Below are 27,450 nucleotides of genomic sequence, written 5' to 3'. Positions count from 1 at the left end.
TTGAAGAGCAGAGGAGGAAACATCTGCACTGGAGGGAAGGCATATATTAACCTGAATAGAGTCCATTGAATTACCTGAGTGCTACAGTATCCTTGGTCCTGGTCATAAGCAGTTATAATTTGGTGTTAAACCTAAAGGCCAGGATGTCCACATCTGAAGTAACCCATTTCTGATATGACTGAAGATGTCAGGAATGAAGGGGCCATTCCTTTTGGTCCAGGTAGGGACAAGGAATCTGCCTTCCAAGTGTCCACTCCTGAGATGTGAACAGCAGAGATTGCTGAACAGATTTCTGCCCAGTAGATAATCACTTGCTTCCTTCAAGGCTGTTCAACCCGACCCCGAAGACTGAGGTAGGCCACCGGTATTGCATTTTCTGACTGCAACCTGATTGAGTATCCCTGGAAACAGGGGTCCAGTGGTGCAGAGATAATTTTATTGCTCTGCGTTCAAGGATGATGATTAGGAGCTTTGCTTCCCTAGGTAACTAGAGAGCCTGAACTGTGAGAGACTGGCATCTGTTCTCACCTTCCAAGACTGGACTTACAAACCAACAAGCTAGGGGGTTCCTTGATTGACTGGAGAGAAGCATAGGGAAGAGATGAAGTGTTTTTTGTTTCAGGCCAGCAGAATGTTGTGTTGGACAGACCTTCAGTGGAACTAAGCTAAGGGAGTAGCCTTGAATGAGGCCTCCATGAGACCAGGACTTTCAGGGAGAATCTCTCAGAGGGATGTCTTTGGGATCTTAGGGTTTGAGCATATGACCTTTTCTGCCTGAGGCACTCTTTTGTAAGTCGATTACCCTTGAAAAATCTGAATAGTCCTTTGGACAGTTGAAGACAGTTCTGAGGGAGAGGATTCCTTTGGAAGAGGTTCATCTAAGTACCCTGTAACCTGGATGTCCTGAGTTGTTAAGATGGCAAGAAGGGATGCAAGCAGCTTTGTGTATACTCTGCATGCAGAGGATAAGACAAAGCGCAGTGCGACAAACTGGAAATGCTTGTAACCTACTGTGAAAGTAAGAAAGCCCTGATGAGGTGGGTAAATGGGAATATGGAGGTAGGCATCATAAAATCTAGTGCTGCCAAGTATTATCTTTGTCTCAGGGAGGCAATAACTGAGCTTGTGGATTCCATGCTAAACTTGTGAACGAGAAGGTACTTGTATAGGGGTTTTAGGTCCAGGATAGGATGAATACCTTTGCTAGGATTTGGTACCCTTAACAGATTTAAATGGAATCCGTTCAACCTGTCCTGCACAGGATCCAAACGACACCTGTCTGAGACAAGAGATAGTCCAAGGCAGTCTATAAATCTGACTGACCTAGGGTAGATTTTGCTTGATTTGAAAGAATAAATAGATGAGGGGAGAAAATATTTTGTGCCACCAACTGAAACCATAGTTCTAGGACATCTGTGATCCAGAGCGCAGCAAACTGTAACAGACATAACCCCACTCTTTAGCGTGAGGGTACCTTTTCATTGTGAAAGAGGCTTTGGGGTAGACCTTTTGGGCTTTGTGTTCTTAGACAGAATTTTAAGACTGAAAGGTAGCGGTGAGACACTCTGTGTTTAGAGGAGGCAAAAGACCCTGAAAAAGGGGGTTTTGTAGCCTTCTGTTTTGACATCCTCCACGAACATGTTAAGTGCCTCACCAAAGCTCTCCTATAAAGGGCACACGAATGAGGCATCCTTTACAGGCAGTTTCAGCTGTCCAGGATTTCAGCCATAGGATTCTTCAGATCCTGTTGACTGCTCATCACCCTAATCCAATTAACTGTGGTTTGAAGAACAGAAATTACAATAATAACTGGTTGCAGGACTAGACCTGCATAAGTAAAGGGAGCCTTTAAGAGCATCTCAAATTTTCTGTCTGCAGAATCCTTAAATGAAGCAACATCTTTAACCACTAGCCTACAGGGCACTTATACCCCCTTCCTGCCCAGGACAATTTTCAGCTTTCAGCGCTATCACACTTTGAATGACAATTGCGCGATCATGCAACATTATACCCATATGAAATTTTTATCCTTTTTTTGAGACAGATAGAGATTTCTTTTGGTTGAATTTAATCACCTCTGGGGTTTTTATTTTTTCTTAAACAAACCAAAAACCACTGAAAATTTTGAAAAAAAAAAGTTTTTTCTTAGTTTTTGTTATACAATTTTGTAAATAAGTGATTTTTCTCCATCACTGATGTGCGCCATTGAGGCTGCACTGATGGGCACTGATGGACACTGATAGGTTGCACTGATGAGCATTGACAGGCATCACTGATGGGCACTGAAAGGCAGCATTGATACATGACACTGATAGGCGGCACTGACTGGCACTGTTAGGAGGCACTGACAGGAGGCACTGACTGGCACTGATAGGCAGCACTGATAGGTGGCACTGATTGGCAGCACTGATAGCACTGTTCAACAGGTAAAAAGTTTTGGGCATAAAATTAGCTAATCTTACATAATTTTGGGGTGCTGAAAACTAAAATGACCCTAAAAAATGTTGATTGGCTCTAGTTTCCATGATATATTCACCCATCTAATGACGTAAGCCATTCAAAATTATGATGCAACTTCAGCTGCATATTGCGCAATTGATACTGGTGACCAATAGAAAATTGCATGTATACTGAGATGATGCAATATTAGCCTTTAATTGCATCACTTCACTGCATAAAAGCTGCAGTATCTGATTGTAGTTCGACAGCGTCTTTACATTTCGTTTTATGCTTATATAGGCTACTCAGTAATGCCTCGAACTTGTGTGAATAAAGCAGATAATTTCTGCTATATCTGCGGTGAAATAACTTTTATCTCACAAAAAAGGAGGATAACAGGAATGATTAAGAAAGCCTACAACTTGTATTTTGGCTGCAAGATAGGAGACCAGGACAAGAGCTGGGCACCACATATATGCTGCAATTCTTGTGGGACGGCACTGGAGCAATGGTTGAATGGAAAAAAGGCATCTATGCCTTTCGCTGTGCCAATGATTTGGAGAGAGCCAACAGATCATGTTAGTAATTGTTACTTTTGTATGGTGCCTCCAATTGTAAAAGGGCTAAATAAGAAGAAAAAGTTATCTGTGCACTATCCAAATATTCCATCGGCAATACGTCCAGTTCCTCATGGAGAGGGGCTACCAATTCCTAAAGCACCAGAATCCTTCGTGGTTGAGTCAAGTGAGGAAGAACCTGAAGCGTGTAGTCACGTGCAGTTGTAAGAGATAGCCCTTTCCTCGAATACAAGAGAAAAGCCAAGAGAAGCAAAACCGACACAAACTGAAGACAAAACTAGTGAGAATCCTAAGTATTAAAATGATTCAACTTAGCTTATGGCTATAATTTTTCTTGGTAATCCTATGCAATATATTATGCCATTTAGGCTTTGTTATGTAGTCAATATCACTTGCTTTATATTTGTGGAAAGACATCTATCTATATAATTATTGTGCATTATGTAGTCATTACGTCTATAGTAGAAAACTTTCCGTTTACAGAAAAACTAGAGCCAATTGACAAATTTCATTGTTATATTTGAACTCAGAATGTGAAATTCATTAAGAAATGGATCCTTTTGTTTCCAAAACTGGCAAAAAATAAAAATTTGTTGAACAGTGTAGGTGGCACTGATAGGTAGCACTGACTGGCACTGATGGGTGACATTGAAAGGCAGCTCAGATGGGCACTGATATGTGGCATTGATGTGCACTGGTATGCACTTATGTGTGGCATTGATGTGGCACTGACACTGATGGGCACTGACAAGTGGCACTTCTGGGGCAACACTGATCATCAGGGCACACTGATCATCAGTGCACTGATGATCAGTGTACATATCCCCTCCGCGGAAAGCTGATTACCGGCTCTCCTCTCGAGCTGTCAGCGTGACAGCTCGAGAGGAGAGAAATGCCGATAACCGGCATTTCTGTGTTTACATGTGATCAGCTGTGATTGGACACAGCTGATCACATGACAGAGCCGACATCTTCGACTTTCTCCATGATCCGCTGTGTCCGAGGGACACAGCGGACCGGCGATCGGTGCGCTGCGTGCTCCCTGAGCCGCGCATGCGCAGTGAGAATGGTAGGACGTCATATGACGTCCTATCAGAACGAGAGAACCACCTTGCGTCCGTCATTGTACTATAGGGCGGGCGGAAGGTGGTTAATGGGTAGAGTAAGATGTTTAAGAATGAGACAGCAGAGTCCGGTATTGGAACAGTCCACTTTTTAGTGAACCGTTTTTGGTTTTTTTTTGCATATAGCTGAGCAATGATTCTTAGGAGGGTAAGAATTTTTTTTTTAAATCAAGCAAACTTTTTATTGAGAGGAACAGATATGCAGCCACGTCACATATTCAATGAAAACAAACACAGATCGATTAGACAAGCGAGTAATGCATTATACAGATTGTAGAGCCTTTGCCGCAAGCAACCAGCATAATAGATTTACAAAGAATAATCACTCCTAGATTGTAAGCTCTAACGAGCAGGGTCCTCTGTTTACTCTTGTAACAAACTGTATTGTAACTGTACTGTCTACCTTCATTTTGAAAAGCGCTGTGCAAACTGTTGGCGCTATATAAATTCTGTATAATAATAATAATCATTCCTCCTCTTCCTCATCACAAGCTAATATAGAGTCGAGCCATCTATCCCAAACTTTGTGATATTTAGCAGGGCTTCCTCTGTGTATATAAATAACCTTATATGGTAAAGTTCTATTTACCGCATATACCCACTGTGAAAACTTAGGCGACAGTGCCTGCAACCACATACGAGCAAGCAATAGTCTAGCCACAAATAGCGTCTCTTGCAAAAAAAAGTCTGGAATTTGTCGGTTTGTGAGCTAGGAAGAAGACCGAGCAGGTACTGTTTAGGGCACAGGGTAAGGGGGGGAGCCAATCTTGTCATGTAGGAACCAGACCACCTGAGACCAAGTAACCCCATATGAGGGGACAAGGACCATATTAAATGAAAAAAAGTACTATCAGGGTCCCCACATTTAGAGCAAAGTGGGCTATGTTGTGGCCTGTATTTAGACAATCAAATTGGTGTCAAGTAGGTTCTATGTATAATATATAGCTGAGTAAGACGGTGCTCGGGGAAACCGTCTTAGTCGAGGACAATACCTCCTCCCACATTTCATCATCCAGCTCCCCCATGTCCACCTCCGAGTGGGTTTTAAGGTGATATGCCATAATGATGCAGAAGGTGAAAGCAAAGCATTATAGAATGTGGACGTGAGTTTCTTAGATTCCATGCCCAAAATCACATTCAAAAGACAATTAGAGTTGGGTTGTAAAAGACAATCCCCAAACTGGGCCCGCAGAGCATGACGGAGCTGGAGATAACGAAAAAACAATGTAACGGAACCAGACCCTGACTGCACTTGGGTATTTCCGTAATAATACAACTCCTCCATCCGAACACTGACCACGGACACCATCGCTGACCATACGAGACCAGTCTTGAAATAAATCAGGAAATAGACTACTTTATTTTAACACAGATACAAGATATATACATTCAAGGGAACAATTCCCCCTCCCTACACAGGGTGGGGCAATCCACACCCAGTAACAAGAAACACCAGCAGACAGTCCCATCAGGGGGAATTCACAATATTAGGACATATCACCCTGCACCCCTAACAGGCACAGGGTGACTTACACATAAGAGGGATATGGGGAGCTGAGACAGGGGTCTCCTCACCTCTCCAAAGTGAGCTGCGTCCATGGGCCCCCCACCCAAAGTGACTCCCGTCACAAACAAAGTTGGGGAGGTCATATTCACCTTTGAGGGTTTGAAAAGATTTGACTCCCGCACTGGTGATCACCTGGGAAACAAATCCCCCTGTGGATCCATAGGCTAAAATCAGGGAGTGTGCGCAATTCGGGGAGATTCGGGTTATCCCACAAAGGGGAACAGGCATGGATATGCGGAAACTGCAACCTTCCAGAGTGAAATCTTGCAGTGGTGATACAGCAGTCCCCTCTGGCCCCCCACAGCCACGGGATCCCGCACAACCCGCAGTAATAACTGAAAGGGATGAACAACCCAGGAAAAAGCCGGGGCACACACCAGTGCAAGGTATCTATTCCTGTCCCGCTTATCCAAGTGGAAAAAATTAGACAATTGGGCTGCCAAATAATAAAGGTTAATATCCGGGAGGGCGGTACCCCCCCCCCCCCCCCCGATGTCTGGAATTTTTAATGGCGCGCCATGACAATTTGTGCCAAGCACTACCCCAAACAAAAGAGTTAAGCATAGAATCAAGGATTTTAAATACCCGCAACGATAAATATATCGGTGCGTGTCAAAGAATACAGAGAAGTTTAGGAAGGCGCACCATCTTAATCAAATTAACCTGTCCCATAACCCCAAGGGGGAGATGAGACCAGGCTTGCAATTTGAACTTTAGCATAGGATAAACGGATTCTAAATTAAGTCAGGAATAATCCGCAGCATCACGAAAGACCACAATCCCGAGACAGGTAATGTTGCTGACCCCAACCAGAGGAAGACTAGCCTTTTCCCTAGTAGGGGCACCAAAATCTAAAGGAAGAATCTGGGATTTCCCCCAATTTATACAGAGCCCTGAAAAACGGCCTAAATCCTTAATAAGAGCAAGAGCAGCTCCAATTGAAGGACCCGCATCCTCCAGATACAAAAGCATGTCACCAGCATATAGACTTACTATCTCGGTCAATAGACCGGAGCACAAACCGTGGATATCAGAATGTAATCGGATAGCTATGGCCAAGGGCTCTACTGCCAGTGCATACAGTAGGGGAGATAGGGGGCAAGCCTGACGCGTGTCCCCTGAGAGGGGAAAGGAATCCGATACCCGACCACCCACCAGGACCCTAGCCGTAGGAGCGTGATACAGTGGTCTAAGCCACTTAAGGAACTTGGGCCCGAAACCAAAGTTGCGTAAACATTCCCATAAATATCCCCACTCCACGGAGTTAAAAGCCTCTCTAGGGAGACAACGACTCTAGAGCCCGTGTTATCATGGGTAGCTTGCGAATTCATGAAGAGCCTTTGAAGATTGAATGCCGTATTCTTGGCCGGCATAAACCCGAGCTGATCCGAATGAATTAGATCTAGTATAACTTTATTTAGGAACAAGGCCAGGGCCTTAGCCAAGATCTTAATATCCAATTGCAGGAGGGAGAAGGGGCGATACGACTCAAGGAATGAGGGGTCCTTCTCGGGTTTAAGGATGAGGACAATTAAAGCTTCTCGCATAGACTGGGGAAGAGAGGCAGATTCAAAGATATGTTGATATAAAGAAAGAATGTCAAGAGGGGATTAACGATTCCTGAAAATATGTGTAAAACGCCAGAGGGAGTCCATCAGAGCCCGACGCTTTCGAGGACAACAGGAATATCATCTATGGAAATAGGAGCCTCCAGCCTCAGGAAATAGGAGCCTCCAGACTTCCATCATCTGTGGAAATAGGAGCCTCCAGAAGAGCAACCTGGGGGGGGGGGTAAGGGTAGGAAATCGGATGAGCTCACTCAATTTTTACAAACCATACCGAGAGGCATGAACCATGGAAGAATAGAGACTAGAAAAAAAAGTAACGAAACTCCGCCGCCGCCAGATCTGTGTCGGTGACGCTAGCACCTGAGGCGCCCCTCAGGGAGTTCACGATGGGGGGGTCGAAGGTCCAAATGGGCCAAGTATGCTAGAAGGTGACCGATCTGTTCTCCATGCTCGAATATTCCCTGCCTGGTAAAAAAAAATATGCTGCTTAGCTTTCTCAAAGAGGAGATGATTAACCAGACGTGCCTGCAACCTGACCAATGAGGAGACCTCACCCGAGGGGTTAACTTGAAACAAATGTTCTAGGTCAAGCAAACGCTCCTGTGCCCGCCAAACAGCTAAGCTAAATGTAGCTTTGTATCTGGAGATCCCACGAGCGTGCAATTTAAAGGAGTCCCAAACAAAACCAAAGTCAGCTGCACCCTCATTATTTGCAAAGTACCAACTCCAAGCGGTCTGTACATCCTCCAGATCCGGAAGGACAGTCAGCCAAAAAGGATTCAACCTCCACATATAAATAGGGGAGGAAGAAGGCTGGTTGAGTGCCATCCAGTAAGGAGCATGGTCTGGATATTGCCTGACTATAGCCCGAGGGGCAAAACCCACCTCCCCCAGTTTAGATAGTAGCAATTTGGATATAAATATATAATCTATGCGAGACATCATAGAGTAGGAGGCCGAAAAACAGGAGTAAGCTTTGATCATGGGGTGCAAGTATCTCCAAGTGTCCACTAGTGCAAATTCCATCAAAAGTTTAGCAAACCCGGTAACATGGGATGGAGTAAGAAAAGAGGGGTCATAATCCAGCTTATCTAAACTAGGGTCTATAATCATATTAAAATCCCTCAGCCACACTGCAGGAATACCAGGAGGACATGCAATGAACGTCAGACCGTCATTGAATACCGCAAACTGAAAGGGGGGAGGGATATAGTAGGCCAATATTAACAATTCAAGGTAATTGAGAACAGCATGTAGAAAAAGAAATCTGCCCTGTGGATCCGCCTGCAAGGTCAATTACTGAAAACGGACCATCTTAGCAATTATGGTGAAACCATGTGAATTGGAGGTGTAGGTAGCTTGATATAGCCAGCCAATCCAGGGTTTTTTAAGGGCCATCTGAAGTTGACCGGTGATGTGGGTTTCCACAAGGACCAACACATCAGCCCACAGAGATTTTAGTTGGGACCTAATTGCAGTACGCTTAGGTCGAGCTCTCATACCACACATTCCACGTCAGGAACTTGCGAGGCCATGGCACTTTAAAAGATAAAAGGCTTGGAAGGCAAATCCTCAGGTGTAAGACATAGTATACAATAGGATCAAGGGGTAGTGCAAAATACAGGTATACACTTATCTGGGACATAAACGGGCCCCATACATTGCATACGGTGATACCATGAAATCAGCAATGGACAGCACAACATTCCTCTCAAGTTTGCAAACACACTATAAAACAAATAGGAACAATTGGAACAAATAAGAACATAAACTATAGACTCTGGACCAGCATAGAGAAGGGAGTAAAACTGCATTCCACTCCAGCTGGCCAGGAAAACTACACATAAATGAAGTTGCAGAATGATAAATAAAAAACACCAGAGCTCCACCCATAACTGAATTCTGCGGACAAAAAACTGCAACTAAGCCCAAGGTGTGGGAACAGAGCTCCAGGTACTAGGGGAGCGAACAATTTGCTGAAAATCAGTACACAGTCGAGGCTGCCAGGTATCCCATTGAAAAAATAAATAACCCAGAATAAAACCAGCAAAAAATTAAAAAATTAAATAAAAAAAGAGAGGGAAAAGAAAGAAGAGGGGGAGAGGAAAAAAGAGGAGGAAACAAAGGGAAGGAGACGCAGAGAAGGAAAAGTAAGAGGAAGAGAGAGAAAAAAAGTAGGAAGTGGAAGAAAACAGGAGAGGAAGAGAAGGAAAATAAGCGGGCAAGAGGGGGGGGAAGAGAAAAAAGAAAAAATAATAAACACGGGAAAAGTAGAGAAGAAAGACTGAAGAAAAGAGAAGAGAAAAAAAAAGAAAAACGGGTAGAGGGGGGAGAGACCAAACATCTAGAGAGGAAGGGCCCAAGACTCACAAAAAAGGATGTAAAAGAAAAGGAGAGAGGAGCTGAAGCTGAAATATGAAGAGATAACAAAGAGGAGAGGAAGAGGATCAGATACCAGTAGAGAGAGAAGGAAAAAAGGGAAAGTGAAGACAAGGAGTAATATGGGAAGCATAGACAGAGGGATACACTCTCAGGGCACCGGGCTATGGGGGGGACTAAGCATAATAGCAGAGACCGTCCCAATAATAATAATAGTAATTAAAAAAAAAAAAAAAGGGGTATATCAGGCCGGAGCAGGTCCTGGTGCTGTCTGTTGGTCCAGCCAGGTCAGCACAGTTTCTGGATCTTCAAAACAATGAACCTTGTCACCCCCCACAACTCGAAGTCTAGCAGGGAAAAGCATAGCATAGGATACAAGGTGGACCCGAAGTTGTCCCTTAGCCGCCACAAATTGTGCACAACGTTTTTGGACCTCGGCCGAAAAGTCTGGAAACACCGTGACTCTGACATTCTGGAACGGAATACTTTCCTTTTTCGTGGTGAGGCGAAGAATAGTGTCATGGTCTAGATAGTTAAAAAATTTGGCAATAAACGTGCATGGCGAGGCTCCCTTGGGTGGAGGCCTAGAGGCCAAGCGATGGGCGTGCTCCACCACGAAGGTAGGGAAGAACGCCTCCCTACTGTAGGTAGTAGTAAATGGCGACTCCAAGAAGGAGGCCGGGTCAGAACCCTCCACATTTAGTGCAGACCAACGAACCGGAGGTTACATTGGCAAAACCTGTTTTCCATATCGTCTTGCTTTTGCAGCACTGTATGAAGCTGATGTTGCAGGCGTTCGGTGGTGACTTGTAATGGCGGCAAATCGTCCTCCACATGACTAAACCGCGCTCCCACCTCCGTAACCCGCTCCCGGAGTTTTTTAAATCCTGTTGAATAAGCGAGATATTGATCTTCACCTCCTCAATCTTACAGGTTAAGGTACTTTGGCAGTTAGAGATTTCCTTCAGCACCTTGTTAGTCTCAGACTTCACTGGGTCTCGGACAGAGCTCCCAGAAGTGCACCGTATGTCATGCTGCTCCAGACCACGCCCCCCCCCCCACGAGGGTGAGAATTTTTAAGGAGAAACCCAAAAGTCATTGCCCATTCTATTGGTTCATGAATGGGGAATGTCTTTTTAGATTTTGCAGGACTTTTAGTATCCAGAGTGGCATGGCGAGACAAGGGACGTGTGACTATACCAAGGCTTTTGCACACAGCAGAAGCGAGCATAGCCAAACTGGAAGCATGCTGCTTGAAGCCACAGCATCAGGTATATAGAAGCCTGTGGATAAGAATGCCTGGAGCTTTCGGGGCCTCTAGAGAGGGATGGCTGTATTAAGGCTTTTTAGCTGTCTGACAAGATTTCCCTTTAGTTATGTGAGAATTTCTCAAATAGGTCACTGGTTGCATGTCTGGGATAGAGTCAAAATCAGATGAAGAGATCAATGTTAAAATAGGATCATGCTTCAAGAGGTTTGAGTGATTTGCAGTCCAGAGTGGCAGAGTCAATGTTTTCCTGAGCTTACAGTGGTCCAGTGTCCAATCACCTGAAGGCAGCAGCCTTTAAAACAGGGTCTTTGAATATCCAGCCTGTGTCGTGTACTGTAGAATTAAGATTAGATTAAAAGATAAAACAGCAAAAACAGTTTCTTGCTGCAATGTTCACCTGCAGTCCAGAGATTTACTCCCACAGTACTATTTTACTCTAAACAACCAAATGTATTTGTTCTGGGACTTTGAATGAGGCACAACACACATGACCAATGAATAACTAGTTTCCAACATTGTTATTTATTAAATGAACTTCTCAATACATACAAAAAGAGGATAAAATGGTAACAAGCTGATTTGTAATTAATCCATATTAATGCATTTTATACATCCTTAAATATACTGTTGACCATATACAATCCCGAAGTCGATACATGATTACACTAAAATTGCATCCAAAAATGTTTTGTGACTCTGTTCACGTCTTCAGCAGCAGATGCATGCATAATATCTGTAAGGTAAAACATCAAGTATGTAGCATAACTAATGATATCTCGTAATACATGGAGTAATTCCAGCCTCAATGCCCACCAGAGACACTAATACTCACAAATCAGCTAAGAATAGATATGACAGTATTTCCAAACGGTGATCGCCAGGGGAGTCTGGTGGCCCTTGAGGCTGGAATTACTCTATGAATTATGAGATATAATTAGGTATGCTACATACTTCATGTTCTACCTTACAGATATTATACGTGCATCTACTCCTGAAGGAGTGACAAGGTCACAAAACACATCGAGTTTTTGGATGCAATTTTAGTGTAATAATGTATTAACATCGTGATTGTACACTGCTCAGCATAAATGAGTACACCCCTTTTGAAAAGTAAGATTTTAATCAATATCTCAATGAACATGAGAACAATCTTCAAAATTTTGTCAAAACTGAGTTTTATAGAACATTTGTTTAGCTCATTCCATGAAAGTAAGGTTAAAAGTATAACTTAGATTACAAAATCATTAGTTTTACTCAAAGTAGTAGGTTCAAAAATGAATACACCCCACAACATAAGCTAGTACATCTAGTATTTTTTATGACCTCCATGATTTGTAAGGACAACACCAAGTCTTCCTTCATGGACGACACCCATGTATGCCATTCTTCTGTAGTGTACGTCGTATTGTGTTACGGGAAATAATCACCCCAGTTTGGCTTCCTCTACTTCTTTAGCTAACTGCAGTGAACTTGCATGGTGATTTTCTTCAACCCCTATCATCAGAAGACGCTCCTGTTGAGGTGTTAACTTCCATAGACGGCCTGGACATCTCTCTGAGATGGTTGCAGTTCCATCTTTGTTAAATTTTTGTATCACTTTTGCTACAGTTTTCTGAGTGGTAATTACATTTTTGTCAATCTTCTTGTAGCCTTCCACTTTCTAATGTAAAGAAATTCTTTTCTTTCTCAGGCCTTGTGACATTTCTCTTCTATGTGTTACCATTGCTGACAGCATGAAATGGGAAGGGGTTTTCTTTGATAAGCAACGCCCTTTTATAATCAACTGTCTGCTGGACACCTGTCTAATGAATAATTAAACTCACCTGTAGTTGAATTCCTGTTAATTAGGATTTTATTGTCTAAAAGTTAGCTTTGCTCCTAAGACTTTCAATGGGCTGTATTCTTTTTTGCAACATGGTCTTGAATTAATTTGTTATGAAAAATCCTTTTTTGTGTGTGCAAATTAACAAATCTTGTTTGCAATCAATGGTCCGCATTTGTGGGAGTTTTTTGTTGTATAGTGTCCTATAGAAAATGTTGATTCTGAAAGAAATGGAAAGGTTATCTGACAAATCGGTTGGGGTGCTTACTCATTTATGCTGAGCACTATATATGGTCAACAGTATAGTTAATGATGTATGAAATGCATGAATTCCAAATTCATTACAAATCAGCTTATTACTATTTTATCCTCTTTTTGTATGCAATGAGAAGTTTATTTATTAAATAACAATGTTGGAATGAGTTATTCATTGGTTGTGCCTCACTCAAAGTCCCAGGACAAATAAATTGGTTGTATGGATATATTAATGAAGGGATGGAGGCACCTCACTGGGTACACAAGGTCACATTCTATTTTATTTTATTCTAAATGTCCAGCATCATTCAACTCACTTCCTCTGAGTCAAGATGGTCCTGAACGCATCCCAGCCTGCGACTGGACAGTAAAAGGAGAAGCAGCACAGTAAAAAGCTCATCTCTCTATCCGTCTGATTCTCATCTTAACAGCATGCTTCTTGGCAGCACATATTTATTGCATCTTTGTACTGATTTTGCCTCTCACATTCCAGCTCTGTTGTACACGGACTACAAGAGGCAGGTAAAGTTCAAATTCAGATATATTAACCACTTGCCCTCCAGAGGATTTACCCCCCATCCTGACCAGGCCATTTTTTGAGATACGGCACTGCAATACTTTAACTGACAATTGCGTGGTCATGCAACACTGAACCCAAATGAATTTACGCCCTTTTTTTCTCCACAAATAGAGCTTTCTTTCGTTGGTAGTTGACCACCTGTGCGGTTTTTAATTTTTGCGCTATAAACAAAAAAATACCAACAATTTTGAAAAAAAACCCCAAAAAACTATATTTTAGAATTTTTGCTATTAACCACTAGGGGACCGCCCACAGTACATATACTGAGGCAAGGCAGCCCCTGGGCACAGGATCATGTATATAAACGTGATCCTGCATTTCCGGGTAGGGGCCACGCACGACGCCCTACCCGCGGTGCCGATCACAGCCCCGGGAGTCAATCACTGGGTCCTTGCCAGTGATTACCGGCAAACACAGACAGGGAGGGCTGCATTGTTTACAATGCAGCTCTCCTCCCTGCCAGTTTGGGCACACTGCTCAGGATGGCTGGGCACAGCCATCCCGATCTGTGTGCTTACACAGTTAAGCACACATCCCCCACCCCCTAGTAAAACACTCCCATCACACAGTTAACCCTTTGATTGCCTCTCATTGTTAACCCCTTCCTCCCCAGTGTCATTAGTACAGTGTCAGTGCTTTTTTTTTTAGCACTTATCACTGTATTGGATGTAAATTTTATTTGGGTGCAGCGTTGCATGACCGTGCAATTGTCAGTTAAAGTAACGCAGCACCGTAACGTAAACCACTTCTGTAACTGGTTCCTGACCGCCCTATAGCAGAAATACTGTTACAGGGCAGCATGGTTGTGCTAAATAACGTATATATACATGATTCACGCTCCCGCGGTAGACACTCCCCTCCCAGATAGCATCAGATTCCCATCAGTACACCAATAATCACATTTAACCCCTTGACTGCCAGGAACACACTCATACACAATAAACCTCCACTGCTAGCATAGTGTTTGAAAGGATTAATATCTTTGATCAGATTAGCAATATACCAGCATTCACATTAGCATAATGTCCCCAAAAACACAGCATTAGCGGGATCAGCCCCAGCACCTACATGTGGCCCCTACGCTTACCCCCCCCCCCCCTTCTCCCGCAGCAAGTGCAGTGTCAGCAGGGCACTGCCACTTGATACACTACACACAAAACCGCAGTGTTTGCAGAATCAGGCCTGATCTAGTGCCACTCTACCCTTTGATGAACTGGCAAGCACCAGCAGCCTAGTACATTCTGGTGTTTCACATACCAGCACTGCAGTATCACTTGGTGATGTGGCGAGTCCCATAAGTGCAGTACAAGTTGGTGCGGTGGTGAGCAGAAGTATTGTCCCGCAACCACCAAGAATTCGTACACAGGCCCATAGAGCCCCTAGTATCCTTCCGGATGTGCTTGCAAATTCCGATTGGCAGCCCACAAATTCTGCAGCACCTGTACTTCCCCCATTCACTGCCCAACCCAGAATTCAGGTGGAAACAGCAAATTTAACTACTCCCCTTGATTTTTTGGAGCTGTTTTTCACGGAATATCTGTATGCATTGATTGTGGATCAAAGCAATTTATATGCACAACAGTTTATCGCTGCCAACCCAAATTCAAACCTTGCCAGACCATTCGCATGGAAACCCATTACGGTTTCCAAATTTAAAGTGTTTTTGGGCCTAACCCTCAACATGGGCACTACTAAAAAAAAAATGAATTGCGGTTGTATTGGTCCACAGACCCGATTCTCTGCTGCCATGGCCAGGCATAGATGAGAGTATAATGTGTTTTATGCATTTCAACGACAATACACTCTGTCATCCTCGGGGTGACCCTGAATTTGACTGGCTCCACAAAATGTGGCCCCTCGTAAATCACCTTAACCAAAAATTTGCAGATGTCTATACTCCCCAGCAAAACATCTGCATTGATGAGTTCCTCTTTAATTTTTCTGGCTGCCTTGCATTCAAACAATTTCTCCCCAGCAAGCATGCCAGATATGGGGTCAAGATGTATAAGACCTGTGAGAGAGCAACAGGCTATAAGTTTCAGATTTCCAAGGGAAAAGAGTCACGTGGAGCCCCCGGATGCCCAGAATACATAGGGAGTAGTGGCAAGATAGTTTGGGACTTGGTGTCATCCTTTTTCCATATGGGGTACCACTTATACATGGACAATTTTTATTCAAGCGTGCCACTATTTAGACATGTTTTCAATTTTGGAATTGGCGCATGTGGCACCGTGCGACCTAATGTGTGCCCACCATTAGAAGTGGGTGGATGCAGGGCGGTATATTCTAATGGTGGGCATACCAAACACTTTTGCTGGCAGAGATTTCTTCTCTTTTTTTCCATTAAACCCACAGACTGCATACAAAAAAAAATAAAAACATAGCATATATACCCAACAAGGACCAGCGACATACTAGTACATCACTGGACTTTTAATGGTTATACCAGGATGATGCCTACAGCTGCAGGCATCATCCTGGTAATGTTTTTTCACCCGGCGATTGGCTTTCATGTAAAAGCAATCCTAGTGGCTTATTAGCTGCAGGATTGCTTTAACAACCAGCAGGAGATGATGCACCCTCCCCTGCTGCCTTCTACGGCCTTCTTGGCAGTCCCGTGCCATCAGAGGAACCTGAGAACGCAGCCAGTGTTTCTATAAGCTGACCATAGAGCTGATTGGAGACTGGAATGGTGCCAATCATCTCTATAGTCTAAGAAATCAGAAGCTACGAGCATTGCATCACTTCAGTTTCGCAGGATATAAACAGCGCCATTTGTAAATTGGGAAAGCATCTGATCACACCGATCTTGGTTTGATTAGATAATGTAAGGGCAGAGGAGATATCTAGAGTCTGATAGACCCCAGATTTGTCAAAAAATAATATATGACAATGCCCATTGAAGATATAGGGGATATTTGCATTCCCTGTGATAGCATTAAGTGAAAAAAAAAAAAATTAAAGGGACAGTGTAAAAAAAAAACAAAAAACAAAAAAAACAAAAAGCACCCTTGCCCCTTGCATGCGCACACCTGCGTTGACCCTGTGCCGGTATGTAAACAACGGTTGCACCATGCATGTGAGGTATCGTTGTGAACGTCAGATCAAGGGCAGTAATTCTAGCACTAGACCTCCTCTGTAAATCTAAAATGGTAGTTTGTAAAGATTTTTAAAGCGTTGCCTATGGATATTAAAAATATATGCAGTTTGTCACCATTGCACGGGGCATGCACAGTTTTAAAGCATGTCATGTTTGGTATCTATTTACTCGGCATACCGCTATCTTTTATATTTTACCAAATAATTGGCCAACATATTGTGTTTTTGTGCATTAAAAGTAAAGAAAATGTTTTTTTTTCTTTTTTTAAATTTGCGTTTAAAAAAAAAAAAACCCGCTGTGCAAGTACTATGTGACATAAAAAATTGCAGTACCCACCATTTTATTCACTAGGGTGTTTGATTTAAAAAATATATATAATGTTTGGGGGTTTAAATTAATTTCCTAGCAAAAAACACTGATTTTGTTTCATGTGAAAAGTGTAAGAAAAAGCTTGATCTTCAGGTGGTTAGAAGAGTGAGTGATGTGTGGCATAAACTGCTAATGCTGGGCATAAAATGCCCCCATCCCCCAAAATGACCTTTTTTTGGAAAGTAGACATCCCAAACTATTTGCCGAGAGGCATATTGAATCAATAGAAGAATATTTTTTTACCACAAGTTTTTGGAAAATGACATTTTTTTTTTTAATACACAAAATTGTCACTTAAATGATATACACATGCCATGGGTATATGTGGAATTAATCCGCAAAAAATAAACTCTGCTACTTCTCCCGAGTATGGGGGTACCATATGTGAGAGACTTTTTGGCAGTCTAGCCAAGTACAGGACCCCAAAATCCAATAAGCACATCCAGGCTTTTAAAGGGCTTTATTTCCTCATTACACTTCTGGACTGCCTATCACAGTTTTGGAGGCCCTGAAATGCCAGGATAGTACCAACCCCCCCCCTACCCAAAATGACGCCTTTTTGGAAAGTAGACACCACAAGGAACTTGATAAGAAGCATGGTGAGTATTTTGCAGATCTCGTTTGTTGCCACAAGTTTTTGGAATATGAATTAAGAAAACAAAAATTCTTTTTCTTTTTTTTATATTTCAAAAGCTTGTGAGTAAAAATGAGATCTGCAAAATACTCACCATGCCTCTTTTTTTAAATTCCTTGGGGTGTCTACTTTCCAAAAATTGCTCATTTGGGGAGGGTGGGGGGGATTTGGTGCTATCCTGTCATTTCAGGGCCTCCGAAACTGTGATAGGTAGTGAGGAAGTTACGCACCTTCAGGCCTTCAAAGTGGTCATTGGATTTCAGGCTCCTGTATGCGGCTAGGCTCCCAAAAAGTCTCACATATGTGGTATCCCCATACTTGGTAGAAGTAGCAGAATGAATTTTGGCATGTAATTCCACCTATACCCATGGCTTGTGTGAGAAATATATAATTTAAATGACAACTTTGGGTAAAAAAATTGTTTTTTGTCATTTTCCAGAAACTTGTGGAAAAAAAATAAATCATCCATGGATTCAATATGCCTCTCAGCAGATAGCTTAGGGTGTCTACTTTCTGAAATAGGGGTCATTTGGGGAAGTTTCTACTATCCTGGTATTTTAGCACCTCAAGAAATGTGATGGGCAGTCAGAAAGTAACAGCTGTGTAAATTGCAGTATCTATACCATAGTTTGTAAACACTATAACTTTCTCACAAAGCAATCAATATACACTTATTGGTATTTTTTTTTAACCAAAAACATGTAGAAAAATTCATTTTGGCCTAAAATTATGACGAAATTTGAGTCATTTTGGATATTTTTTATGACAAAAATGAAAAAATAGTTTTTTCAAAAATGTTTGTTTATAGCGCCAAAAATAAAAAGCACAAAGGTGATCAAATACCACCAAAAGAAAGCTCTATTTGTGTGAAAAAAGGACAAATTTAATGACCGAGCAATTGTCAATTAAACTAGTGCAGCGCTGTATAGCAAATAAAATGGCGTAAATTGCAGTATCTATATCATAGTTTGTAGACGCTATAACTTTTACTCAAAGCTATCAATATACACTTATTTGGATTTTTTTTTTCCAAAAACGTAGCAGAATACATTTTGGCATAAATTTATAACTAACTTTGTGTTTACTATATTATTTGTTATAACCAAAAGTAAAAAATATCGTTTTTCTTCAAAATTTTCAGTCTTTTTTTGTTTATAGCGCAAAAAATAAAAAGCGCACAGGTGATCAAATACCACCAAAAGAAAGCTCTGTTTGTGTGAAAAAAGGTCGTAAATTTCATTTGGGTACAGCATTGCAGGACCGTGCATTTATCAGTTGAATTAGTGCAGCGCCAAGTAGCAAAACTACTTGGACATTAAGGGGGGTAAATCCTCTGGAAGGCAAGTGGTTAAACATGTCCAGTAAAAAAATTTAAAAATCAAATTTTGGATGGCGGGGCTGGCGGACATCTGGAGGGAACTTCACCCAACTGAGTGTGACTTTACATTCTATTCCTTTTTTTTTTTTTTTAATTTAAATATTTATCCATTTTCAAACAAACCAATACAAAATACAAAGTTTCACGATAGATAATACAACATACCAAAAAACCCTTATTTCGTATCTTTTCTCCCACTAATCCCCTTTCTTTCAACCCACCCTCCACCCCCTCCGGCTTCTTTAAACCCATGACATCTATCTGATCGACTTGTATCTCACATCCTCTGGATACAAAGAATTGGAAGATAGAAAGAATGACAAATTACTATATTTTCTCCTTTTTCTTTCCCCTTTCTCTCTTCACGTTCTTTCTTTCCCCTTTTTTTGCTCTTACTTATTCAGTACCTTCTTTTACCTTTACCTTAAATTCCTCCCATTTCTCCCATTTCTTATAATATGCTCCCATCCTATCTTCCTGTATATAATAAAGTTTTTTCCAATCTCGCAATCTGGTCAACTCTATTTATCCAGTCCTCTACTCTCGGTGCCTCAACTTTGCGCCAAAACCTGGGGATCAAACTTTTTGCTGCATTTAGGTAACTCCCTATACCCAATTCTCTATATTTATTCTCAGATATTATTGGGTTATGAAAAAGACAGGTTTCAGGGTCCAGTCCGATCTCTGTTCCAGTAATGATCCTAATTTGATTTATGACTTTTTTCCAATATATTTGTATTTTTAAACAATCCCACCATATTTACATTCTATTCCAATCCTCATGACAGTTTTTGTAGAATTGACCATATATTCATGCATGTTCAGCAGCTTCCCTTGGTCAGGCGGATAGCTATTCCCTCCTTGCCATCTCTGGGTCGGAACGGCTCCCTTTTCATTGGCGCATTAATGACTCTTTATTGACCACTCAGATTACCTGCCAACAAATAGAATTTTTCTTACGAACATACTTCACGGAAAACTCGGGATCGGTCTCTTCGGCAGTGCCCCTATGGGAGGCGCATAAGGCCAGGGTGTGGGGTCATGTTATACAGCTGGCACCGGTCCAGAAGCGGGAACACAGACTTTTTGGAGCTTCATTCTCTCCTGGCCTCTGTGGATGCACATTGGAAGTCATCTCCATCCGCGGCCCATAAACACGCTCGGGACGCCCTGGAGGCAGAGTTGGACCTACTTGCCTCTTCGGAGGCGGAACGGGCCCTGCGTTGGACCAAACACAAATTTTATTCCTGTGCTAATAAGCCGGGCCCGATGCTGGCCAGGAAACTCAATTCTGTGGGGAAACCCCATAAACCGATTCGACTGCGACTTCCCGCAGGTAGCTGTACTTCTAATCCCCAGCAGATTGTATCCCATTTCGCAGACTTCCTTTCGCGCCTTTACGCTAAACCAGATCCCTTCCCTGTGGCTCAGGCAGAGGCATTCTTTCAAGATCTCCGACTTCCTGGATTATCCGAGACAGCACAGATGGCCCTCAACGCCGGAGTCACCGTATTGGAAGTGCTCCAAGCTATCAAATCTTTACGGTCCACCGCGGCCCCAGGTCCCGACGGCTTCTCTGGTCTCTATTATAAGAAATGTTCAGCCCTGTTGGCGCCCTTTTTGGCTGATTATTTTAATGAGTTATGACAGGGCTCCTTGCCCGCTCCGGACGCGCTTAGAGCGCATATCTCCATGATTCCTAAGACGACCGATGATGTGCAGGAACCGCAAGCCTTCCGGCCCATTTCTCTTCTTAATGAAAACCTTAAGATATTGGTCAAGATCCTTAGTCTTTGTATCAATAAATATTTGTGTAGGGACAACAGGGACCAAATAGGTTTTGTCCCTGGGAGGCAGGTGGGTGAAAACCTTTGTAAAGTGGTCCATCTTATACATTTTCTGCAACAGCGGCAAATACCGGGATTCTTACTGTCCTTAGACATATATAAAGCCTTTGATTCTCTATCCTGGGAATATCTGTGGTTTGTGCCCACTCGTTGGGGTTTTGGGGATTCTATTCTTTCTTGGATTCAAGCCTTGTATTCTTCCCCTTCCGTTAAATACGCTGGGTATTTCTCGGATCCCTTTCCTATTGGGTGAGGGACGAGACCGGGCTGCCCCTCTGTCCCTGGCGCTCTTTGTCCTGGCGCTTGAGCCGCTGGCTTTAGCGCTCCGGACCAATTGCAATGTATCGGGGGTTCCATACGCGGGACAGGAGTTCAAGTTGAACCTTTTTGCGGACGATGCCCTCTTGACTCTCACTAATCCCCTGATGACGCTTCCTAATTTGCATCCGGTCCTTGATTTTGGGTCTCCGTATTAACTTGGATAAGACTGGCGCTCTCAATATTACTTTGGCCTCAGATTTGGTTTCGCGCCTACAGTCCCACTTCCCTTACAAATGGGTTTCTTCTTCTCTTGAATACCTAGGCATTCGCTTGACCCACACTTTTGACTCCATTTGCTGCAAATTATTATCTATTGCTTCACTCTATATCCTCTCTTATGCATTCTTGGCAATTTTCGCACCTGTCTTGAATAGGACGGGTTAATTCAGTGAAAATGACCATCTTGCCTAAACTGTTATATTATTTTCGCACCCTCCCAGTGCGGGTTCCCCCTCATTTTCTTCGGTTGATTCAGGCGAAGATTATGCGTTTTATCTGGGTCGATAAGCGCCCCAGAGTCTCCAGAAATACGCTTTATGTTCATAGACTCCAGGGTGGTCTTGGGGTGCCTAACGTAACTAAGTATTATCAGGCGAGCCAGATTGCCCTGCTGTCTATGTTGCACGCTTCCTCTGATGTTCCTCTCTGGGTCCTGCTGGAACTACCTAATTGTGCCCCTATCGCAACATCAACGCTTCTATGGCTTCCCCATGCCCTGCACCCTATGACACCGAGTCCGATGTTGTTCCATTGCTTGCAAGTCTAGGACTCGGTACGTTATTCCAGTGGCCTGATGTCACCTTTTCTGCCTTTGCTCCCAATTATTAACAACCCTCTTTTTCTTCCGGGTATAGATCAACCGAGGGCATTTTCTTGGTGGGTGGCCAATGGTTTTTCGCAGGTGCAACACTTTTTCATTTTTCGGTCCTTCCCCACCTGGAATTCTCTTCGGGAGTCCCGGGATGTCCCCCCTGCAGAATTTTTTCGATACCTTCAATTGCGGCACTGGCTGCTTTAGCTGCGGGGCACTTCTGCTTTCCTGTACCGGAAATCTGCCTTTGAACAGCTTTGCCAACAGCGCCCTGGGCCTTATCTCCCTTTTTTATGCAGCTTTGAACAAACGCTCATCGCATACTTCTTTCATATGTTGTTCAGTGGAAGTGCGACCTGGGAGTGGCTATGGATCCGGAGAACTGGAATAGGGCCTGGTCACTTATAGCTAAATGCTCATTTAATATGATCACGCTGTAGGTGGCCTATAAAAGTATTGTTTTGTTGGTATTGGGTTCCGGCTCGTCTGGCCCAGGCAAACTCTGCCTGTAGTGATCGATGCTTTTGGGGTTGTGGCCATCGTGGAGATGTATTGCATACCTGGTGGTCATGCCCGAGACTGTTTTGTTTTTGGTCTCGAGTGTTTGGCCTCCTTTTCACCTTGTTCCATCTCTCCATATGCCGGAATGCTCGGTATGCTTTGCTTCACTGCCCCATAGCGGGCCTGTCAGGGCTCCCAGGTGTGACCAGAGGTGTGTGACTGACGCAGGGAAACGCAGACTTCAGATATGTGATAAACAATATAATTTATTAACACTAACCATACAAACATAAACGCAGTGCAATACTAAAACATAATACAGTGCAAACAAACCAAACCAACCACCCACAGATAACAGTACATACAAGCAAGCGTCGTCAGGCAGGCCGGGTCAATATCAATAGGGCAGGTAGGTACAGGGGGAGCAAGCGGAGATGGGTCGGGGTCACAGGCCAGGTTCAGCAGGTAGCTAGCAGCGTAGTACAGAGGGTCAGGCAGAGGGATGGTCAGGGTCACAAGCCAGGGATCAGAACAGGTAGCAAGCAGCGTGGTACAGAGGGTCAGGCAGAGAGATGGTCAGGAGCGAGCCGGGATCAGAGCAGGAGAAGTCAGCAGCGGTTCAGATCAGGCAGGGTCAGCAAAGGAACAGAAACAGGATGCAGGACAGATACAGGGCCCAGGACAAACACAACACCAAGGCAGAGTCTGCAAGTCTGGCCATCCCTTAAATACACCAGTATCATCAGTTCCAGGTGTTAGCTGGCTGAAAGGTTGAGTCTCTGATTGCTGGGAGCACCCGCTGGCCAGCCCTGGTACTGCAGATCAAAAGGCAGGTGAGTCCCACCATTGCTGGCCAGTCTATTCCTGACAGGGCCTCTTGGCTCACCATCAGAAGTTGGCTTCCTATTTGTTTTTATCGGCTACTAAAACAATTGCTCGGGCCTGGAAGAGCCAGTTTGTCCCTCTTCAGGGGGTGCGGGATCGTATAACCACTCAATGAACAGATGTCAAGTATCTGCAACAACTCCCAACGTAAATTTTTGAAAATATGGGAGCCGTGGTTGCAATATGCCTTTCCCATGCTCCCCCCGGCTAGTCTGGGGATGTGATGGTGTTCGGTATTGACGTTCTTGGACCCCTGCTCTTTGGATTTGCTATATTATTTTTTTTTTTCCCCTCTTTGTACTCCTTTCTTTTTCTGTTTGTTTTTGGTGTGACTGTGGATAACTGCTTTTAGTTTGTTAGTCAGAGTTGCATCAATGTTCTTGTAATTTATGTGCCATTGATAGCCCCTGCATGGGCATACCTTTTGCCCTGTTGGTGTTAGAGCACTGTTTTTTCTATTTTTTATATGTGCAATTGTTTGCCCCTGCGTGGGCGTGTTTTGTTGCCTCTGTTTTATACTGTTTAAAGATTAATAAAAAAACACTGAATTAAAAAAAAAAAATCAAATTTTGTCATAAATTTAGGCCAAAATGCATTCTGCTACGTCTTTTGCTAAAACAAAAATCCCAATACATGTAAATTAATAGTTATGTGAATATTATAGCATTTACAAATGGCGGTATATATGCTGGAATTTTTTTTTTTCTTTTACTAATAATGGCGGCGATCAGTGACTTATTGCGGGACTGTGGTGGGCTGACACTGGGGGGGGGGGGGATCTGACTTGGTGTCAGTGACATCCCAAATGACACCAATACAGTGATCATTGCTAACAAAAAGCACTGACACTGTACTAAAGACACTGGGCAGGAAGGGGTTAACATGTTATGCGGAGCCATACATAGCAGTGTGCAGGAGCTGACAGGGGAGAGATCTGTATTGTTTATATACATGTCTCTCCCACGTCGGAAATACTCGGAGATCGCCGGGTGCCAGTGGGAAATCACTGGTTGGGACCCAGTGATTGACAGCAGAGGTCGAGAATAGTGGCGCAGGTAGGGCATGCGCACGCCCCCTACCCAGAACTGCAAAATCACGTATATACATACGTGCCACCCTATAGCAGTATCTCTGCTACAGGGCAGCGCGGAAGAGGTTAATGATGAATGGATGATTAGAGAGCTGCATTACTTTGTGCGTTCTATATCTGCATGGAGTTCACTTTTAAACTTACTTTGGTATGTTTAATCCTCCAATTGTGTGTCTGTGAATGCTGTAATAAAATGGAGGATGTTCTGCTCGAGTATCATTCTTTAGACGTTTAGGAATATTTGTATTCGTGTCTTGCCGTTTTCTTTTACCTAAAAGCACAACAAAAACACTTCAGAAAAGAGCACAAAAACAACTTTGTACAACAACTCCAGATGAATGTTTGATATACAATCGGACACACAATGGCAGCCCATACCCTCACAGTCACATATGGATATCAGCCTACAGTGAGATGGCTTTTTGAGGGAAAAGTAATCAGCTCAGCACTGTTTTTTAGATTTCAGGAAGAAACGACTTAAGTTACTTAAGTAACTGTAGAAAAGTCACACACACACTGTGAAAACATACTAACACCGTGTAGATAGTGTACCTACTACCATATTGATTAAACATTATTTTGTGAACGTTCAAACATAACATGGGAGAATACTTCTAACGGGTGCAACTAATCTAATGTTGGCCATATATGGCTTGAATTTTGAGCCATGGGTGGCCCTGTTGGCACTACCTGGCACGACAAACCTTGAACTGTCAAACGAGACATTGAAAATTCTTGGCCCAAAAGTTAATAGGATGCTGTCACCGTTCAGGTATTTTAACAGCTGCGGGAGCATAAAAAACTAAATGTGTTTGGAAATTAAAATGAAAATGTATGCTTTCTTTATGACATAAAGCACTCCGATGAATCAGAAAAGCTCATTACTTACTCATACAATCTAACATTTGATTGTTTGAGATTTGCTGAAGTTAAGATTTGCCGCAACTGGTTACAGATCATCTTACTTTTTCACCACACACACGAAAAAAAAAAAAAAAGTATAAAAATAATGCTTCTTTCAGAATCGGTACTTGTATTTGAATGTAAGTTTGGACTTCCAAGTTCAGAGCTTAACAGCTGTGGTGAAGACCCATAAATGAACATACAATACTATCTTATTGTAGACAAACCTGTACAGATATCAAAGTGTGTGGGCTCACATAGGATCAATTACAGTGCATCCACAAAATCTGGATAACATTTTATGCAACAGAAAGGACTTGTTCACACAGTGTGGACCAGGGTGGTAAAAAGCAGGCGGTTAAGCTGCGGTTTTACCGACCCCAAACACCCACCTAAAATTGGTGCATGAAGTCGCTCAGGGCTGTACACAAGCCATGCAGTTGTGGAGGGTCAGCATTTTGAGGGTTTAAACAAATTGTGAGCCTTTCTGAATTGTTATCCACCGTGTTTTATTTTAAAGGGACCCTAGTATAATTTGAGATTTCCCCACAGTGGCTTGATGATATTAAGGTCAGTAGATTGTGATGGCCACTCCAGAACCTTCACCTTATTCTGCTGTATCCACTAGAGGGTCAACTTGGAAGTGTGCTTAGGGTCATTGCCGTGCTGGAAAGTCCAAGAGCCTCCTAGGGGCAGCTTTTGTCCAGAATGCAAATTATCTGCCAGTATTTACTGATAACATGCTGCATTCATTTTGCCAGCACTTTTCACAAGATTCCCTGTGCCTTTAGAGCTCACGCACCCCCAAAACATCAGTGAGTCACCACCATGCTTTACAGTTGGGATGGTATTCTTGACGCTGCTGACCCCTCTCCAAACAGAACGCTTATGGTTGTGACTATAAAGCTCTATTTTGGTCTAGTCACTCTAGGTTACAGTGTGCCAGAAGCTGCAAGGCATGTCAAGGTGTTGCCTGGCATATTGTAACCGGGCTCATTTGTGATAATGTCGCAGTAAAGGCTTCTCTCTGGCAACTCGACCATGCAGCTAATTTTTGTTCAAGTATCGTCGTTTTGTGCTCCTTGAAACAATCACACCATCTTTTTCAGAGCAGCCTGGATTTCTCCTGAGGTTACCTGTGGGTTTTTCTTTGTATCCTGAAGAATTCTTCTGACACTTGTGGCTGCAATCTATCTACCTGAGCATGGCTTGATAATCAAGAGATTCCCAAATTTTCACTGCTTATTAAGTGATTGAACAGTAGTGACTGGCTCAGGCCCATCTGGAGGGACACTGGGGATGCCATGCAAAGGATGGCAGCTGTGGCAGTCTACATTGGCAAGCCAGGTAAATGTGTGCCTGGAGGAATGCCGTTCAAACATAGTTGATGGGTGCAGGGTGTGTGTGCTAATGAAGTCAGGTGGTGAACTGCTTCCCGTGTCTTACTGGTTTCAACATCCCAAATCTACATACCAGTAAATCATGAAGTTTTCTATGAATACAGCAGGGGTTAAGGTAATGCCTTGTTCTAAAAATCAAAGGAGGCTTATTTTTCTGCAACAGAGGTACATTAATGGTATATTGGTACATAGGAGAGCTGGAACTTGGAAAAAAAAAAGGGTGAACTTAGCCTTTAAAAAGGAGTCAAACAACTATATGATAATAAATGGCTTCATATGATCACTATCCTCAAATATAAGACACCTGTTTGACACGATAAGTCATATTTTCATGGTCAATGCCAAAATTTTCACAATTTTTGCCAGGGCATGCAAACTTTTGAGCACAACTGTATATTCACACATATACATTCTTTATATTCCAAATAAACATTAAATACAGTATTCAGAAGGGAGCATTCCACATTAGTTATTCTTATTTTTCGCTGGGCCTGTCTGACTAAGCCATAGGACAAAGATTTTGGATGAGGATGAAGCAAATGTCTGATTCATTCACTTGTTTACTGAACTCAGTTGCTCAAAGTTTACATACACACAGATTTTTACAACAAAAGAAAAAATGAAAATCA

At 42.9% G+C, this 27,450-nt stretch overlaps 1 protein-coding gene across 3 annotated transcripts in view; it reads right to left on the bottom strand.

Annotated features, from left to right (window-relative positions):
• TRMT1L (tRNA methyltransferase 1L) overlaps positions 1–27,450 on the bottom strand; it is a 212,090-nt gene that overhangs the window by 44,051 nt on the left and 140,589 nt on the right. For 2 of the 3 annotated variants that reach the window (XM_089680317.1, XM_089680315.1), the window contains one exon: positions 24,663–24,789. In XM_089680317.1, the coding sequence (XP_089536443.1) occupies positions 24,663–24,789 (127 nt within the window). Of the gene's footprint in view, positions 1–11,895; positions 12,969–24,662; positions 24,790–27,450 lie in introns of those variants that run through there. The other variant, XM_089680316.1, reaches the window with a different exon arrangement.

The sequence above is a fragment of the Staurois parvus genome, unplaced genomic scaffold, assembly GCF_062004578.1.
Source record: "Staurois parvus isolate SC_StPar_1 unplaced genomic scaffold, SC_StPar_1.0 ptg000240l, whole genome shotgun sequence".
NCBI classification, from domain to species: Eukaryota; Metazoa; Chordata; class Amphibia; order Anura; family Ranidae; genus Staurois; species Staurois parvus.
Note: the sequence above shows the minus strand (reverse complement) of the source record. Positions and strands in the feature narration are given on the sequence as shown.